The sequence below is a fragment of the Physeter macrocephalus genome, chromosome 2 (assembly GCF_002837175.3).
Source record: "Physeter macrocephalus isolate SW-GA chromosome 2, ASM283717v5, whole genome shotgun sequence".
In the NCBI taxonomy this organism is placed as follows: Eukaryota; Metazoa; Chordata; class Mammalia; order Artiodactyla; family Physeteridae; genus Physeter; species Physeter macrocephalus.
This window is the reverse complement of record NC_041215.1, coordinates 8,785,943-8,803,779: the sequence shown is the minus strand read 5'-3', so window position 1 is coordinate 8,803,779 and position 17,837 is coordinate 8,785,943. Positions and strand designations below refer to the sequence as shown.

The 17,837-nt window shown below is 47.6% G+C and overlaps 1 protein-coding gene across 1 annotated transcript in view; it reads left to right on the top strand.

Annotated features, from left to right (window-relative positions):
- Positions 1 to 4,635: 4,635 nt before the first annotated feature.
- Positions 4,636 to 17,837, top strand: part of COL23A1 (collagen type XXIII alpha 1 chain) — a 374,601-nt gene continuing 361,399 nt past the window's right edge. Inside the window, exon 1 of the mRNA XM_028497974.1 lies at positions 4,636 to 4,926. Within this exon, the coding sequence (XP_028353775.1) occupies positions 4,636 to 4,926 (291 nt within the window). The remainder of the gene's footprint in view (positions 4,927 to 17,837) is intronic.

Genomic DNA, 17,837 nt, shown 5'->3' with positions numbered 1-17,837 from the left:
TGATTGCTTTTTCTCCTATCATGGGTCATATTTTCTTGCTATTTTGTGTGCCTGGTAATTTTGGCTTTTTGTTTTACCTTGTTGGTTATTGGGTATTTTTATATTCACTTGAGCTTTATTATGGAACATGATTAAATTACTTGAATCATTTTGATCTTTTCAGGTTTGGGGTTTAAGCTTTATTAGGCAGGACCAGAGCAGCATTTAGTCTAGGGCTAGTTTATCCCCACTATTGATGCAAAATCTTTTGAGTACTCTACCCAATGCCCTCTGAATTATAAGGTTTTCCATGCTGGCTGGTGGGAAGAAGAGCTATCCCTGGCTTGTGTGAGCTGTGGGGATTGCTTCCTCTCTAATTAGAGTCTCATCCTTTTGAGTGGTTCTGTCCTGGCCCCAGTAGTTTCCTCACAAATGTGATGATCTCAGGTGGAGAGTTCTCTCTCTGCGTGCAGCTCTGCTCTCCAGTCCTCTACCCTGCAAATTCTAACTGCCTCAGCTTCTTTGGACTTACAGATCCTTCACCTTAGGGTGGCTCTGCCTGGGTCCCCCTCCCTGCACTGTGGCCTGAAAACATCTCTCCAGAGAGTAAGGTGGGACAATCCTTGGGCTCACTTCATTTTTCCACCATCTCCCAAGGGTCACTGTCCTTCATTGCCTGATGTCCAGTATCTTGAAAACTGCCATTTCATATAGTTTGTCTAGTTTTCTAGTTTCAGATAGAGTAGGTCTAATCCCTGTTGGTATATCCATTTTGCAAACTAGAAAACTGGGGGTCTGAAATAGTAAGTAGCTGTGAGCTATTAGTGGAGCCAGAACTGGAATCTAGGCATTATACATCAATACCTGATGCTTTTTCCACAATATCATACTGCCTTTTCTAAGTAACAATTTCCTCATGTAATTGAAACTTATCCTTTTAAGCCTTAAAGCTTAATTTGAACCATTTTTGTTGGAAATTTTAAAAAAATGTTTAAGTACCCCCTGCCTTCTTAAACAGAGCATTTTGAATATATCTGAACCTCTTCATTATCAACATTACTTATAATCTTATTCAGTGGTTATCAACCCTATCTGACCCAAGTAATCCCTTTTTAATAAAATATTTTATAATGCCCTTTTATCCTGAAGAGTCTGAGCCCTTGACAATCATCAGGCTGGGTTGCTGCACTTGCTATTTACAGTTAGGATGGGCAAAGGGGTGCCAGCAGGTGCCTGGCATATTCCTCCCTGTCCCCACTGTATAAAAGCAGCCTCCTCTCCCTACTGTTGAGGGTCAGTTACTCCTGCCAAAATGGTGACTCTTAGACTTCAGGTCCCTGGACACAGAGTTCAAAGTGCCTTGGGGGGCAGCCATAGCTTGTAGTTGAGTGGACCCTTGCTGTGTGCCCTGGCAAGTGTAACACTCTTGAGAAGTAGGACCTCCAATCCTGCAGGGCCCAGCTTTGTGAGGACAGCAAGCACAAAATCCCCCAGTGAGTCACAGGGCGTGATGGTGAGTGGAGCTACTCTTGCTTCTACCCCTTGGTTCCTGGACCCATGCATTATTGGAAAAAAAGTGTCATGTAGTACTCATTTAATGCGTATTCCACATCCTGAAAGATGGCACTGCAGTCTTTTAGCATATTGTCTCTGAATACTCTGAGTTGGTGCTTCACCTGTGCCTTCAAAAGGCAGTTCCAGTGTTCTGTGAGGCTGGCTGCTTCTGGCTGGTGCAGGATGTAATACAACCAGTGGAGTCCATGGTCATGGGCTCACTCCCCCTCTTACTCTGCTGTAAAGTGGGTTCCCTGGTTGGATGCTCTGTTATATAGGACTCCATACCTGTGGAATGGGGAATCTGTATGGATAGTGGTGCTGGCTGAGGCTCTGCAAACAGGGAAGACAAGCCCATACCTAGTATAGCTATCCACCTCTGTGAGGGACAAATTGCTGGCCCTTCTGGGATGGAGGGAGTCCAAAGTAGTTGATTTGCCACCAAGTAGCCAGTTGGTCTCCCTGAGGACTAGTGCCTATCGCTGACAGGTTAGCCATTTCAGAGGCAGCAGTAGCTAGATTGAACTTGGTAATCTATATGCATCTTAGGGAATGCAGTGGATTCCTGCCCACCCCCCAGATCTGCTCTCCACCACTCTGACTCAGCTCTCTGCCCTTAGGAGGCTGACCTCTTTGCATTGCATCATCTGGGCTCCCTTGCCCTGTAGGTTTGGTCAGTGCGAGGCCCAGCAGATCAGAGAGTAAGAAGAGAGAGAGATTATCCCCCAGCTCCTTACCTTCCAAGCCATGGTTTTGCAGAGGTGGTATCCCTTGACCAAAGGCCACAGCTCCTGTTGAGTTGACCTTTGTTTAGCTCCGAGCATTCACAGGGTTCCCACACAGTTCCTTCTTCTCCCCCCTGTAGCTAGAGATGGTAATGGCCTCCCACTGTTTATACTCCAGAGTGCTTCTTCAACATCCCCTGTTGGCTTCCCTTAATCTGCCCCACCATGTAGACAGTCTCTACAATCAGACTGTCTTCAGTCTGAGGATGCCATCTGTTCCTTCCAGGACCCCAACTTACAAAATAGGGTATTTTCTGCCTTGTCTTTTAAATTAAGCTGTAGACAGTAAACATATTTTCGCCTTTCCTTAATTCACTTGACAAATACTTGCCAGATCCCGTACTGCTCTTTGAGAAAACAATGGTGAACAAGACAAATGGGTAACTTTGTCTTGTTAATAAAAAGGTAACTTCAAACAGTGATAAATGATCTTCCTGAGTAATCCTTCTGAGAACTGCGAGTGAAGCCTCCTTAGATTGGACAGTCTGGGTAGGTCTTTTGGAGATAGTGAGGTTTAAGGACCTGAGGACCTTGACCTGAAGGAGGAGCTTGCTCAAAGATCTGAGAGCAGGATATTCCAGTTAGTGAGGCTGTAGGCAAGGGCAAAGGCCAAAGAGACCAATGAGCTTGGCTTAATACACAGAAGCTTCTGGAATATGGTGAACAATACATGAAGGTGATGGGCAGTTTGCCTATGTGTTCGTAGCAAGAATGATGTGCCAACTTGTAATAAAGTTTGGCCTCTTTTCAAAGAAGACAATCCAGTTTGCTGAGCAAGTACTTTTCAGACTATTTATTGGGCATATGCTAGATCTTAGCAAGACCTATATCTGTATAACCACTTAACTGTGACCCCAAGTTACCTAAAGTCACAGCTACAAAGTTGCAGAGGTGAGATGCCAGCCATTTCTGTTTTATTCCAATCTCGGAGGTAATTTTCCCCTCCAAATTAAGGGATTAAGGAGGAATATGTCAGCTGAAGGTCCTCAACAGTGTTAAGAGATAAGTAATCGGTCCAAAGACGCTAATAAATCCAAAGATACCCAGAGAGTGGGAAGATATAACAGGTCTTTTTTTCAAAAACGGCTGTGGATTTGCCCAGATTACAAAGGTCCAAGCAAGTCTGTTGTTTTTAATTTGATTATTACTGGAGTTAGTGGGAGACTTATGTGGGACCCATTTTAGGATACAATATGCCTGGTAGGAATCTGAGCCAGCAGAGAATGTGCTTGACTTCCAGCCTTGCCCCCTTTTCTTGAAAAAGACTGTTCCGGCCATTTGATTCTCATTCAGGCTTTCCTACTTTAACCCTGTGGTGTACATTTGCATCAGAATCGCAGTATAGGTTAAATGTGGTGCATACTAGATGATTATTTTTGGCCAAGTTGTGTTTCCACTACAGAATTAAGCCATCAGCTCATCAAAAGTTGGAGTTCTCTTTCCCTATCTTTTGCATTTGTTAAAGTCTCAATTTTTTCAAATGAAAGACTTCTCTAGGTCGGGAACAAGGTCTAACAATTTGTTTCCAGCACCGCATGTCTGGCTCATAATAAATGGTGAAAGTATTAAATATTCAAAGAGGCATCCTTCCACTAGGCTCAATCCCGACCCTGACTGCGTCTTTAAGTATGAATGCACAAGAGGTCGCTTTCCACCACCAAGCGGCGCTAGGGCACCATCTAGAAAGAATACACTAAGCTTTCCACAGGGTTTGAAGTTTCGTACTTCAAAACTTCTGACACTTAGAAGTGTCAGGTTAATTCACAAGACGAGGGGAATTTTCCCAACAAATGAATGATGCCGCAGCCAGGGGCAGGCTGCAGAAGGCGCTCTGAGTCTCTGGGTGCGCCACAGACCTCTTGGGACCGCAGCTGGAACTCGGGCTGCGGAGTCGCAGACGTGCATACGCGGGAGTGGGTGCAGCCCGGCGTCCAGGGCAGGTGAGGGCGGAGGTGCGTGCTGCGCGCGGGGTCAGCCAGGTACGCGCTGTGGGGCTCCGAGGAGCCAGCTCCGTTTCCGCCCCCGCCCCCGCCCCCTCGCCGCGCGGGCCCGGCCTGGCCGCTCCTCCCCTGGGTGGGTCTCGGCTCCTTTTCTGGCAGGGTCTATTTGCATAGAGGAAACTGCCCAAAGTGGCCGCTGTGGAGGAGCTGGCGGCAGGGAAGGGGGCGTGCGCCGCGGTCCGCTGCTGCCCGGAGGCCAAGCCCCGCGCCGGGCCGACCTCGTGCCTCGGGCTCTCCAGCACGCTCCAGCACGCTCAGCCAGCGACCGCAGCTCTGTGCACCATCCCCTCTGAGAGTCCACCTGCGAGGAGCACACCATGAGACCAGGCCAGGGCGCCGGCGGCGACGCGCGGAAGGGCTGCCGGACGGGCGGCGGCAGCGGCGCGGGGCGCCCCGCGACGGCAGCCGGGGCCTGGGCGGTGAGCGCGCTGTGCCTGCTGCTCTCCGCCGGCTCGGCGGTCGCCTGCCTGCTGCTGGGCGTCCAGGCGGCCGCGCTGCAGGGCCGGGTGGCGGCGCTCGAGGAAGAGCGGGAGCTGCTGTGGCGCGCGGGGTCGCCGGACACCCTGGTCGCCTGGGCCGAGCCGCAACTGGAACGCCTGCTGCGCGAGGTAAGTCGCCGAGCGCGGGGCTGGGAGTGTCCGTGCGCCGGGAGCCGTCGCGGTGAGGAGCGGTAGCCCGCCAGCCGTGAGCGCCCGAGTCCGTCCGAGCAGCCTGCGCGGGGTCGGGGGTGGGGTGGGGTGGGGAGGGAGGCTGGGGTGCTGGTGGCCGAGGAGTCCTGCTGTTCCCGCTCCAGCCTTAGGGCCGGCCTGCGTGAAAAACAACCTAGAAGGGCTGTTTCGGGGACGAGCAGGGGGAGGAAGAGGAAAGGCTGCGGACTTTGAAATAACAGATCTGGGGGCGAGTCTCCACGGGTGTGTGCGCTCGGACCGGTGGCTTCCCGCCTGCGTTAAGCGCCTCCCTTCCTACCTGTGCCGGGATAATGAAGAAGCTCTTGCGGGAAGTGTGTGGTGACTTCTGTCACTGGTAGCAGCTACTGTTCCCAACGCTGATATACCTGCAGAGGTGTGGGGCCCCCAGCAGACCGGAGGTTTCCTGGTGGCGGGAAACCTCAGTCAGACCCTGGCCGGGGCCCTTGGAGGGACATGGTCAATCCAGCCTGCCCTGTCCATCCTCCAGCCCCTCAGGAAAGTGTTCCAGAATAGCTCCATCTTGGAGATGCTGTGCTGTGCCTGGGGCTGCTTGGGCTCAGCGCTCACCCAGGGCAACCCAGACCTGAGGGGGTGCCAACATCAGCTTGGCAGGGTGAGGGGAATAAAAAACAGTCCGGGCCAAAAAATACAGATTCTGGATTCGGTCGACGCCACCTAGGCGATGCCACCTGGGCATTGTGGACACAGCAGATGCTGAGTTTCCTTGCTGGAAGCATCATATGAGGCTCTCTGACACTTCTGTTAAGGTTGCTGCTATGTGTCTTCAAAGCAGGAGCCACATTTGGGACTTCAAATCTCTCATCCATCATGCTGATCAAAACCTCCAGCTTTTGTGCAGCAGGGCACCTCCCCACAGAACAGTGGTGGTAGACTGGCCAGAGCGCCCCTGGTTGTGCTGGCCTCCCTTGCCTGAGCCATCCTCTTCTTCCTAGGAAAGGCAGCTACCCCAAGATCGCAAGCATACTCCCCAAAGGGGCATCCTCAACTGTAGTATGAGTAGCAGCACAGTGTTTCAAGGTAGAGGAGAGGATGGGCAGGGCTGTTACTACCATTTCCCCTGAACTGTGCCCAGCTGTGATCTTTATTAATGTAGCTGTGTTTCCATTTTTGAGTTAATTTGGATTCTTTAAGGTGAATGGGAGAAGACTGTACCATGCCTTTGTGTTCACCATACCTATTTCTTAGTCACTTTAATTTAAGCCTGTATTACATCTCTTCTAACTTGGTTTTGGGCAAAATTGCAGCTTCATGAAATGATTTCCTATGTTCCTCTTGAAAGTGCCTGCAGACTTTAGAAATCTGTCTGGAGCCCTGCTGGCAACTCCTGGTGATGGTTTCATAATTACAGCCCATTACCTTTTGGCAAATCCTTAGAAACAAGGGTGTTGAATTGATTTATGGAGGTCCAGTAAAATTTCTACCTGTTAGTGCTATAACTGTGGCTGTTCTTTCGAATAGGGGGCCCCTTTTACTTAATAAAAAATAAACTGCAAGCTTTGATTGAGTAAATCAGAAATCCCAGTAAAACCTTTTAGAAGGAACTTGCAAATTGTGTCCGTTCTAATAGGGAGGAGAGTCCTGGGAAAGCAGCCACTGCTGAGATTTTCAAGTCCTGAACTATGCAGATCATAGGAGGCTTCATCCTGCTTCCAAGGAGTTATTGGGCAGAGTATTCCCCCTCTCTCTCCCTCTCTGTTTCTCTCTCTCTCTCCATACCACCCCCCTCCGCCACACCCCGCCCCCACTTCTTTCCTCTTCATTAGTAAGGGGAAGGGAAATTTTCAAATCCTGGGATTTCCACTTGAAATTCGCTATACCATTCTGCAGGCTATACCATTAGCACAGGACACATCTTAACACTTCGTGCTACTAGCTAACCAAGTTTGGTGTTGAGGAGTCTCTACTTGGAGCATCTGAGATGCCACACTATGAATGCAGTTGGGGTTCAGCTTCTGGCTGTTTGAGTGTCCCTGTGAAAAGGCATCTCTTTCCCAGGGCACCAGTCTGTTCCTGCTCCTAGCCATTCTTCTCACAAATGTCACTGGATGGGAAATGTACATGGCCTGGCCAGTGACCCTGAGAGTCCCTGGCTGAGATGAGGGGACTCATGGGAGGTGCATAGTGGGAGTTGGTAATTGGGTTTAAATAGATGTGAAGATAATTTAGAAAAACTATTCGATATGAAGGACAAATAAATAATGAACTGAAAATCTCTTAAAGAAAGAACCTTTGTACTTGAACATGTTTTTCAGTTCTAATTTTCTAATTTGTTCTCAGTGAAGCATCCTTTCAGCCTGTGCTGAAGTTATTGTGTATGTGAGGATGCCTGCAGCTTGTCCTTTTACCAACAAGCTTGTTTTCAGAGAATAGAAATCCTTGCCAACCATACACAACTTTAATGTCAGAAAAAATAAATAAAAAATAAGCCAACAGAAGCCACTGTTAATATGGGACCCACTGTCTTTGTTCCCTTGGGAACAGAACTGTGAAATAACTTCTTTGGGACTGGCTGATGTGCCTGATAATAGAAGATAATAGTAGATATAGAAGCTACAAAAAAGGAATATTCATGATAACTCATGATTATTAAAGACCCTTCCCATGGTACAAAATAAAGAAACGGTTTTCAGAAAATAAAAGCAAGATTTTTGAGCAAGAGTCATTAACAATAGTATCTTCAGTATGACCCAAAAATACAAATGCAAAACAAGCCTCTGATATTATGCTTTTAAAGTGCTTTAAAGAGCTTGCCTCGGTAATCAACCCCCCCCATTAGTTATACCTATAGTTACAGTATTACAAAAGCTTAAATTTTAGAGTAAATAAAATAGCTGCTATACTACAGTAAAAATTTTAATGCAAGGATTAAAGAAATATTTAGTTGTATTCAGAGGAAACTATTTTCAGCCTACAATGGATTTATTGTTGGCTGTTAGTCTTCCATTCTCCAGACCAATCAGTTTGAAAACAAGAAAAACCCAGAGACTCAGGGTAAAATTCAAGCCCTTTCCTTCCCTACCATCAACTATATATATTGGTTAAGTTACCATAAAACCCAGAATCAAATGTAGCTTTTTTTGGCCTCTGTGGCAGCTTGTCACTTATCAGGATTGCTCTAAGGTGTATGCTTTAATAAAAATGCCAATTTTTGAATCCCATGGCACAACTGGAGATGGAGTGTAAATCATAGCTACATTTGTTTCCTTGACATTTCCTGGCTCCCAAACCAAAAAAGTTTCCAGTTACGTCCTGGCATGCTCACTTTATCTCTCCACTCTCTTTTTTTTTTTTTCTTGTTTTTTTCGCAGAAGTTTAGGAGAGCTTTATAATAATAGCAGCATGTTTAGAACGAGCCAATTGTTGGGGCATTCCTTTCACAGATATATTTTGGAATTGTTGAATTGGACTTTTACACATTAGCTCTGAAGATTTGCAACATCGCTCCTGAAGTTCGGGGATCTGTAAGCTGAATGAGTTTATACCAGCAGGCAGAGAGGTGCAGATGATAAATGGGGTTTCAGTCCCACTATTTACTAGTCCTGGCATCTAACCTCTTCAACTTCCTGAGCTCCAGCTTCCTCTTCCCTAATACGATGGTCACAACTACCTGTGTACTGATGAGCAAATAAGATAATGTAGAGGAAAGTGTTGGTCAGTAAGTCTTTTGATGGCGAGTACCAAAATCCCCAAGTGTGATTCCTTAAACAGTACAGTCATTGAGTTATCTTGCATAACCTGAGAATCCTGGAAGTCAGCCTGCAGATCCTGGGTTAGTTCAATGACTTGGCCATGACTGGGTGCCAGGTCATTGTCTGCCATTCTCTTGGTCTTTCCTCATGGTCACAAGATGGCTGCTGCAGCTCCAAGCACATGTCTTCACACAAGAATAGCAAAGGTAGAAGGGAAGAGGGCAGGAAATAGCTATCTTCTCGAGAGGCTTTCTTTTTTATTTGAGTTAAGGAACTTTCCTTATAGCTACCAGCCAGAACCAGGGCCAGTGATCACCATCATCCTGTCAAGGGTGATGGGGTTGCCACAGGAGGCTTTGGCCAATCTTGGTGAATCCTCTGAGTCTGGGCATGTTGCCAGTGGAACAAAATTGTAGCTTTGTGAGGCAGGGAGCCTAGGAATGGCTATTGGGGAGCAACCAACAGTGTCAGATGGGTGCCCTAGAATGTTACCCTAGAGGAGGACAGGGCGGGGGTGGAGGGAGGGGGAAGTCATCCATTGTCCTGCCACAGCTATCATGACCATACCCCCTTCACTGCTCTACACTTTGGGAACACTCTCCAGCTGCAAAATTTCTGTTTCCCTCAGGGTCCTGCTCTCCAGCCCTGCATCTAGCCATAGTAGTCAAAGGCAAGGTTGATGCATTTGGGGTTCTCTCTGGCTCAGTCCCATGCTTTGTAGTTTGTGGTCTTTAACCCTTAAGTGCATGCTGTTCTGATCCCAAAGTGACTGACTGGAGTGGCCTCCTCACTGGGGATGGCACTCTAGGGTCCTCCTTTCCAACTCTTTCCACATCGTGGCATACACAAAAAACGATGACACCTGCACATCACCCTGCAGTAAGTGGACGAGGCAGCTCGGGCTGGAGGGAACTGGCCCAGCCACTCTGAGGACCAAGGAGATCAGTACACCTGAAAACATATGTGGTGCCCTATACCCATCAGGTGTGCCTAGGCAGCTCTGCTCCCCCTCCTCACCCCAATCCCAGCTATAGGCCCCCTTGGCTTTTTCAACAGCCATATCTCACTGTGGCCTCCAAATCCCCTTCCAGAGGATCATGGAAGAATCATGGTCCCCAGAGCAGGGTGTGTCTCTTTTACCTTCATTGAGCATCATCTCATTAGATTCCACCTTTCTAGTTGCCTTTGGATCCTTGTACTTTCAAATAGCAATGTGACAGGACCCCAGCTCAGACTGGCTTAATTAAAAAAGGAATTTAGGGCTTCCCTGGTGGCGCAGTGGTTGAGAATCCGCCTGCCGATGCAGGGGACACGGGTTCGTGCCCCGGTCCGGGAAGATCCCACATGCTGCGGAGCAGCTGGGCCCGTGAGCCATGGCCGCTGAGCCTGCGCGTCCGGAGCCTGTGCTCCGCAACGGGAGAGGCCACAGCAGTGAGAGGCCCGTGTACCGCATAAAAAAATAAAAAAAAAAAAGGGAATTTAACTGAAATGTCCAGGGAAATGTCTGCTCAGGCACAGCTAGAGGTGCCTTGATTTTGTGTTTCTTTGTGTTGGCTCCATATTTGTCAAGGATGCCCTCACTGTCTCCCATGAAGTGGCAGGGCAACTGTCAGCAGCTCCAGGTCCATATCCTTAGCATTAGAGCTTCTCTTTCCCAATAGTCCCCCTGATTCACTCCAATGGTCAATATGGATTACCTGCACCAGTCACTGAGATGAGCCAGGCAGCATCTCTGATCTCTGTTGGGGGCGGGGGGGTTGTGTGCACCTGTGCACATCTGTGTGTACCCCACTGGAGCTGAAAGGACCAGGAGTGGAGGATGGTCCCCAAAGGACAATTTGGAGTGTTGTTATTAGAAGGGGAAGAAGACGGGGCTGGTAAAACCAAGTAGATGACCATCCAAGGAATAACAAGAGAGAGGCTTGGGCAACAAGCTGGAGCCACATTCTGGAGAAATTCTTCCTCAATGGCTTGAAATCCAGCTAAAGGATTTTTGATCTAATGGGCTAGGCAGTAGGTTGGTAGGTGTTTGTTCTTCAGGCGTTTATGTATATTAATAAATTTGGGTGTATCTGTAGGATCAAAATCTGTATTTCTCTCTGAATATAATGTGCTCACAAAATGTGAGCTTAACAAGTTATAGGATAACTTAAAATCTTAAAACTTTCCCACAAAAGCATCATGAATTATGGAAGACAGAGGTTATTGTCCTTGTTTTACAAGGGAGAAATATCACTAAGAGGGAGGCCATGACCTGTTCCAGGTACACAGGCCAGGCCTGGGCTCCCTCAGGTCAGCAGGAGGCCTTGGAAGGAGGAGTGATAAGGACGGGTGTGTTCGCTCCACCCTTTATATGAGTTTCATGTCCAGCCGAGGGCAGACAGGGCCGCCTGCTCCTGGGGCCCACCTGCTCCTGGGGCCCACCTTCCTCGGCCCACTTTCTTTTCTTTTCTTTTTAAGTCTTTATTGAATTTGTTACAATATTGCTTCTGCTTTATGTTCTGGTTTTTTGGCTGTGGGGCATGTGGTATCTTAGCTCCCTGACCAGGGATAGAACCCATACCCCTTGCATTGGAAGGCAAAGTCTTAACCACTGGACCACCAGGGAAGTCCCCCTTCAGCCCATTTTCATCTGCTTCCCAGGGAGGGTTCTCCCCATAGGAGTGTACTCATGAGAAGGGAGGCTCCTCTACGGACTGGTTGAGGAATCTGTTGGGGTGCCCTGAGTCCCAGTGACCTGGAGCAGTGAGGCCAGGAGGTTGCCCAGCTTTGCCTGGTGCCATGTGTCATGGTGGCCTTGAGGGGCCTGAGTTTGAAGAGGAAGCGCTCTGGACAAGGAATCAGAAGGCCACTGTCTTTAGTCTGTTCAAGCTGCTGTTGCAAAATACCACAGACTGGGTGGCTTAAACAACAGATATTTATTTCTCACAATTGTGGAGGCTAGGAAGTCCAAGATCAAGGCGCCAGTAGATTTGGTGTCTGTTGTAGACCCGCTTCCTGGTTCATAGGCGGTCTTCTCCCTGTGTCCTCTCATGGCAGACAGAAGGGTTGAAGGAGCTCTCTGGGGTCTCTTTTATAAGAACACGAATCCCATTTATGAGGGCTCTACTCTCATGTCCTAATCACCTCTCAAAGCCCCCATCTCCTAATCCCATTACAGGGGGGCGGGGGCCTCAATGATTCAGTCTATAGCAGCCACCACCACCTGCTGGCTGTGTGGCCCAGGCTGGTCCAGAGCCTCAGTTCTCTATGCATGAGGCAGGGCTGAGAGCACTGCTTAGCCTGTGGGGAGGGGCCATGGTGATTCAGGAAGAGAAGGGAGGGCTGGACGGAGTAGCTTGTACAGCCCAGGGTGAGCTCTGAGCACTAGATCCTGCTGTTCTTCAGTGTCAGGGTCCCAAAGGCCTTTGGTGTAATCCTACACCTTCAGGGAGCCCTCTCCTTCACCACAGATTTCTACACATTTCCCCCTTTTCCCTTAATAATTCTGAACCCTGCTCCCCACTAGGCATTGTTAGGTGTTGGTGGGAGACAGAGTTCTTTCAAACCCTTTTCTCTTTGCTCAGCAGCTCCCCAGCTCCCACTCCCCCTGGGCTGTGGCCACCTCCTTTAGGATGTTAGACCCAATGTTGGGAAATAGCACACCTGCTTGGCAACCCTTCCCCTTCCTCCCTTTTTAAAATTTAAATAACCAAGATGTATGTCGATTTAACATGATTAATGTTATTGATAATCCCACCACCCTAAAACAAGGACATTTAACCTTTTGCATGATCCCTTCCAATTCTTATATGGATGGACAGATTTATGTGTACCTAAGTGCACACGCCATTTACACCTTGCTTCTGTATATTCCAACCTTTTATCAAAAACATTTTTCCAGGTGCTGCACAGTCTTTATGGTCATGTTTCATGACCACATAGGATTCCATCAGTGGAATCTGCATCCCTCTATCAACACAGCATCTAGGCCTCTCCACATCTTCATTGGCACAGTACAGCTGAGGGTTTTATGGGGAAAGTTTCTTACTTTTGTTATTTTTTATGATGTAGAGTACCTGCCTAAAGAGGATCATTTTTAGGGCTTTGTTTTTTGTCTTGATTTTGGACCATCCAAGTTTGTCCATGGCATACATGTTCATACTCCTGTGGAATTCCAAAACTGTTGCACCACTGTGAAATCATGCTTCAAGTTTTATGATGGGAAAAGTGGATTCAATCTGTCTTTTGGTTGAACTTTTATTTCAATTGGATTTGTTGCTGTTTTTGAAAGCAGAAGCAAAAAGCAAATGATAAAGAAGTCTTAAAATAAGATTTGGAAGAACTCTGAAGATTTCATCTCAGAATTAGGCTCATTTGTTGGTTTGGTGCAGAACCCTCCTTGAGTAGTGTTTTGCAGTACCGGGCACCGCACTTGGTCTGCACTGCGACTTCTAATTCTGTGAGCAAATGTAACTGTGTTCGGAAAACCACCTGCTCCTGGGGCCCACTTTCTTTTCTTTTCTTTTTAAGTCTTTATTGAATTTGTTACAATATTGCTTCTGCTTTATGTTCTGGTTTTTTGGCTGTGGGGCATGTGGTATCTTAGCTCCCTGACCAGGGATAGAACCCATACCCCCTGCATTGGAAGGCAAAGTCTTAACCACTGGACCACCAGGGAAGTCCCCCTTCAGCCCATTTTCATCTGCTTCCCAGGGAGGGTTCTCCCCATAGGAGTGTACTCATGAGAAGGGAGGCTCCTCTACGGACTGGTTGAGGAATCTGTTGGGGTGCCCTGAGTCCCAGTGACCTGGAGCAGTGAGGCCAGGAGGTTGCCCAGCTTTGCCTGGTGCCATGTGTCATGGTGGCCTTGAGGGGCCTGAGTTTGAAGAGGAAGCGCTCTGGACAAGGAATCAGAAGGCCACTGTCTTTAGTCTGTTCAAGCTGCTGTTGCAAAATACCACAGACTGGGTGGCTTAAACAACAGATATTTATTTCTCACAATTGTGGAGGCTAGGAAGTCCAAGATCAAGGCGCCAGTAGATTTGGTGTCTGTTGTAGACCCGCTTCCTGGTTCATAGGCGGTCTTCTCCCTGTGTCCTCTCATGGCAGACAGAAGGGTTGAAGGAGCTCTCTGGGGTCTCTTTTATAAGAACACGAATCCCATTTATGAGGGCTCTACTCTCATGTCCTAATCACCTCTCAAAGCCCCCATCTCCTAATCCCATTACAGGGGGGCGGGGGCCTCAATGATTCAGTCTATAGCAGCCACCACCACCTGCTGGCTGTGTGGCCCAGGCTGGTCCAGAGCCTCAGTTCTCTATGCATGAGGCAGGGCTGAGAGCACTGCTTAGCCTGTGGGGAGGGGCCATGGTGATTCAGGAAGAGAAGGGAGGGCTGGACGGAGTAGCTTGTACAGCCCAGGGTGAGCTCTGAGCACTAGATCCTGCTGTTCTTCAGTGTCAGGGTCCCAAAGGCCTTTGGTGTAATCCTACACCTTCAGGGAGCCCTCTCCTTCACCACAGATTTCTACACATTTCCCCCTTTTCCCTTAATAATTCTGAACCCTGCTCCCCACTAGGCATTGTTAGGTGTTGGTGGGAGACAGAGTTCTTTCAAACCCTTTTCTCTTTGCTCAGCAGCTCCCCAGCTCCCACTCCCCCTGGGCTGTGGCCACCTCCTTTAGGATGTTAGACCCAATGTTGGGAAATAGCACACCTGCTTGGCAACCCTTCCCCTTCCTCCCTTTTTAAAATTTAAATAACCAAGATGTATGTCGATTTAACATGATTAATGTTATTGATAATCCCACCACCCTAAAACAAGGACATTTAACCTTTTGCATGATCCCTTCCAATTCTTATATGGATGGACAGATTTATGTGTACCTAAGTGCACACGCCATTTACACCTTGCTTCTGTATATTCCAACCTTTTATCAAAAACATTTTTCCAGGTGCTGCACAGTCTTTATGGTCATGTTTCATGACCACATAGGATTCCATCAGTGGAATCTGCATCCCTCTATCAACACAGCATCTAGGCCTCTCCACATCTTCATTGGCACAGTACAGCTGAGGGTTTTATGGGGAAAGTTTCTTACTTTTGTTATTTTTTATGATGTAGAGTACCTGCCTAAAGAGGATCATTTTTAGGGCTTTGTTTTTTGTCTTGATTTTGGACCATCCAAGTTTGTCCATGGCATACATGTTCATACTCCTGTGGAATTCCAAAACTGTTGCACCACTGTGAAATCATGCTTCAAGTTTTATGATGGGAAAAGTGGATTCAATCTGTCTTTTGGTTGAACTTTTATTTCAATTGGATTTGTTGCTGTTTTTGAAAGCAGAAGCAAAAAGCAAATGATAAAGAAGTCTTAAAATAAGATTTGGAAGAACTCTGAAGATTTCATCTCAGAATTAGGCTCATTTGTTGGTTTGGTGCAGAACCCTCCTTGAGTAGTGTTTTGCAGTACCGGGCACCGCACTTGGTCTGCACTGCGACTTCTAATTCTGTGAGCAAATGTAACTGTGTTCGGAAAACTTCTCTGTAGGCCACACACGACCTCCAGCTCCTCCCCAATCGATTTTCTCCATGTGTAGGATCAGGATTAATCTTTAATTGTTGACACAGACACTTAGAAAACATCCCTTCATCATGTCTGGAAACATATTTCAGTACTAAGCACCAACCACTGGGAGAAAAAATAAGTTTGCAGATACAGTTTTTAAAAAAAAATATTATGTCTCCCCTACCAGATTTTATTTTATGTATTATTATTATTTTTTGCACTGCATGGCATGTGGGATCTTAATTCCCCGGCCAGGAATTGAATCCGGGTGCTGGGCAGTGAAAGTGCAGAGTCCTAACCACCGGACCACCAGGGAATTCCCTGCAGATATAGTTTTAAAGAAAGGCATGTCACTGTACTCCTGGAGACTACAGGGGAAACAGTTGAGGGCCTCCCAAGTACCCGCCCTGGACAGAAGTGTCACGTATTCTTCCTTGTGGTGTTTCTTAACAGCCCCATCCCAACCCCTGAGAGATAGGCTTCACCCTCCCAGAAGTGACAGTGACCAGCCCCAGGTGGCAGTGTGCGCCCAAGCCTGGGTGACCTGACTCCTAGCTCTAAGCCCTTTCTGCAGCCTCACAGCAGCCCCCCATGGAAACAATACTTTAGCTTGGAGCAGTGGCAGCTTTTTCTGCCAGTGTGGATATCCTCCACAGGTGTGCGATGTGGAGGGTGGTGGGGAAGACTTTAGCTTTAAGCAGAACTGGGTTCACATCCCAGCTCTGTCATTTCTCAGCTGTGTAGCTTCAGGTAAATGGCTGTTTATTCAAACCTCAGTTTGCTCATCCGTTAAATGGGGATTATAGTACTTGCCTTATAAGGTTTCTGTGGGGATTAAACAAGTTGATGTGCCCGAAGAGCTCAGTGCATCGTACACATCCTGAAAATCGTTCTTCTTGTTGGAATTCTTTGACTGAATCCAGAAGGAATGTCTCTGTTTGCTAATTGGACAGGAGGTCCTCTGGTTACAAGGATGATCTTAAGATCTTTTTACCACTGGGGTTCTGCCATCCTGTTAAGGCCATACAGAAGCGAAAAAGGCATTAACACATGTCCAGACTCTGAGTCAATGATGGAGAAATGTGACTTGGTTGTGGAAGAGAGGCAAAGACTGCATTAGCTTCATAGCCACGTTTTTTCAGTCCCTCATTTGAGCAGAATGAGATTTTCCACTTAAATAAAAAATTTCAGTTTTGACCAAAATAAACATCTAATTATCACGAAAATTATTATATGGATTTTTCAAACAGCCAATAAATTTGCTTTAATTAATGTTAGTCTGTTTTTGTGGTTATGCAATTTGGCACAAGTACTCCCAAGTGCTCATGATTAAACTAATGAATTGGAGGCCTCACACACATCTGCTTCGATTCATATTGGTAAATGAGAAAACCTTTGTTTTTCTGATGTAGCCACAAAACCTTGGGTGGGGAAAGTGCCTTCCAATGGATAATATGAACTTTTAAAACAGAATTTGCTTCCAACTTTATGTTGTGAAGCAAATCATAAAGTAGTTAGAAAGAATTCTGGTGTTTTCAGAAGACAATTTAAATAAAATCTACTTAACTTGGGCCTCCAAGGAGGATCATCACACAAAAACCAGGGTCTGTCCATTTATTTAACTGTGCCTTTTTGTGTGATGTATGGGCTGTTATCATCTACAGCATCTTGTTTTCAGACCCATCTTGTGGTTCAGACGAACGAAGGACAAGTTCACATGGCAATGGGATTAGAGTATGTGTGTGTGAGGGTGAGCCAGTGCGAGGGCTGGGAGAGCGCAAGAGTGTGCATGCGTGTGGGTGTGTATGTGTGTGAGAGCAAGTGTGCACACATGTGAGCATGCTGCCTGTACGTGAGTGTGTATATGCATGTGAGTGCACGTATGTGTCTAAGTGTGTATATGAATATAAGTGTGTGCATGTGCGGGGGTGTGTATGAGCGTATGCATGCACATATGCACACTTATGTGCACACAGGAGCTGGGAAGGAAGCGGGAAGGGTGAGACCAGCCTGACCTCTTGCCTCCCCACAGAAGTTGTCCCACCTGGAAGACCCCCTGACTGGGCCTGGCACAGCGCATGCTGTTGCTCCAGAGCTGGGAGACCTGGGTTTGAGCCTGGAGCTGCCTCTAAACTGGCCACCGTGTCCTGGGACAAATTAGTTGGCTTTCCAAGCCTCAGCTTCCTCCTCTGGAAAAAGGGTGATGGTGTAAGCTTCACTGCTTTTCTGTGAGGATGGAGTAAGGCCCCTTCCCAGGACTGCCCCGGACAGTGAGGGGCCGGGAGTTCCCTCCTTAACCACTCCCCACTTGGCTAATCCTAGCTTCGGGGCTGCCGGGACTGCTAACATCAGTGCCAGGTCCTTCTGGGGACAGTTCCTCCTCCTCCTTCCGGCTCCTATGATGAAGCTCACACCTTAGGCGTGGCCTTGAATGAATTGAGCTGGAAGAAGCACCATAGTATAACTCAGCCCAGCCCATCCTGGTCCTGCTGATGATCTCTTCCTGGGCTTTTGTTCAGTTAGCGCTGCCTCTCTGAGTCCATGCCGTAGGCAGGTCTGGCCACTGCTCA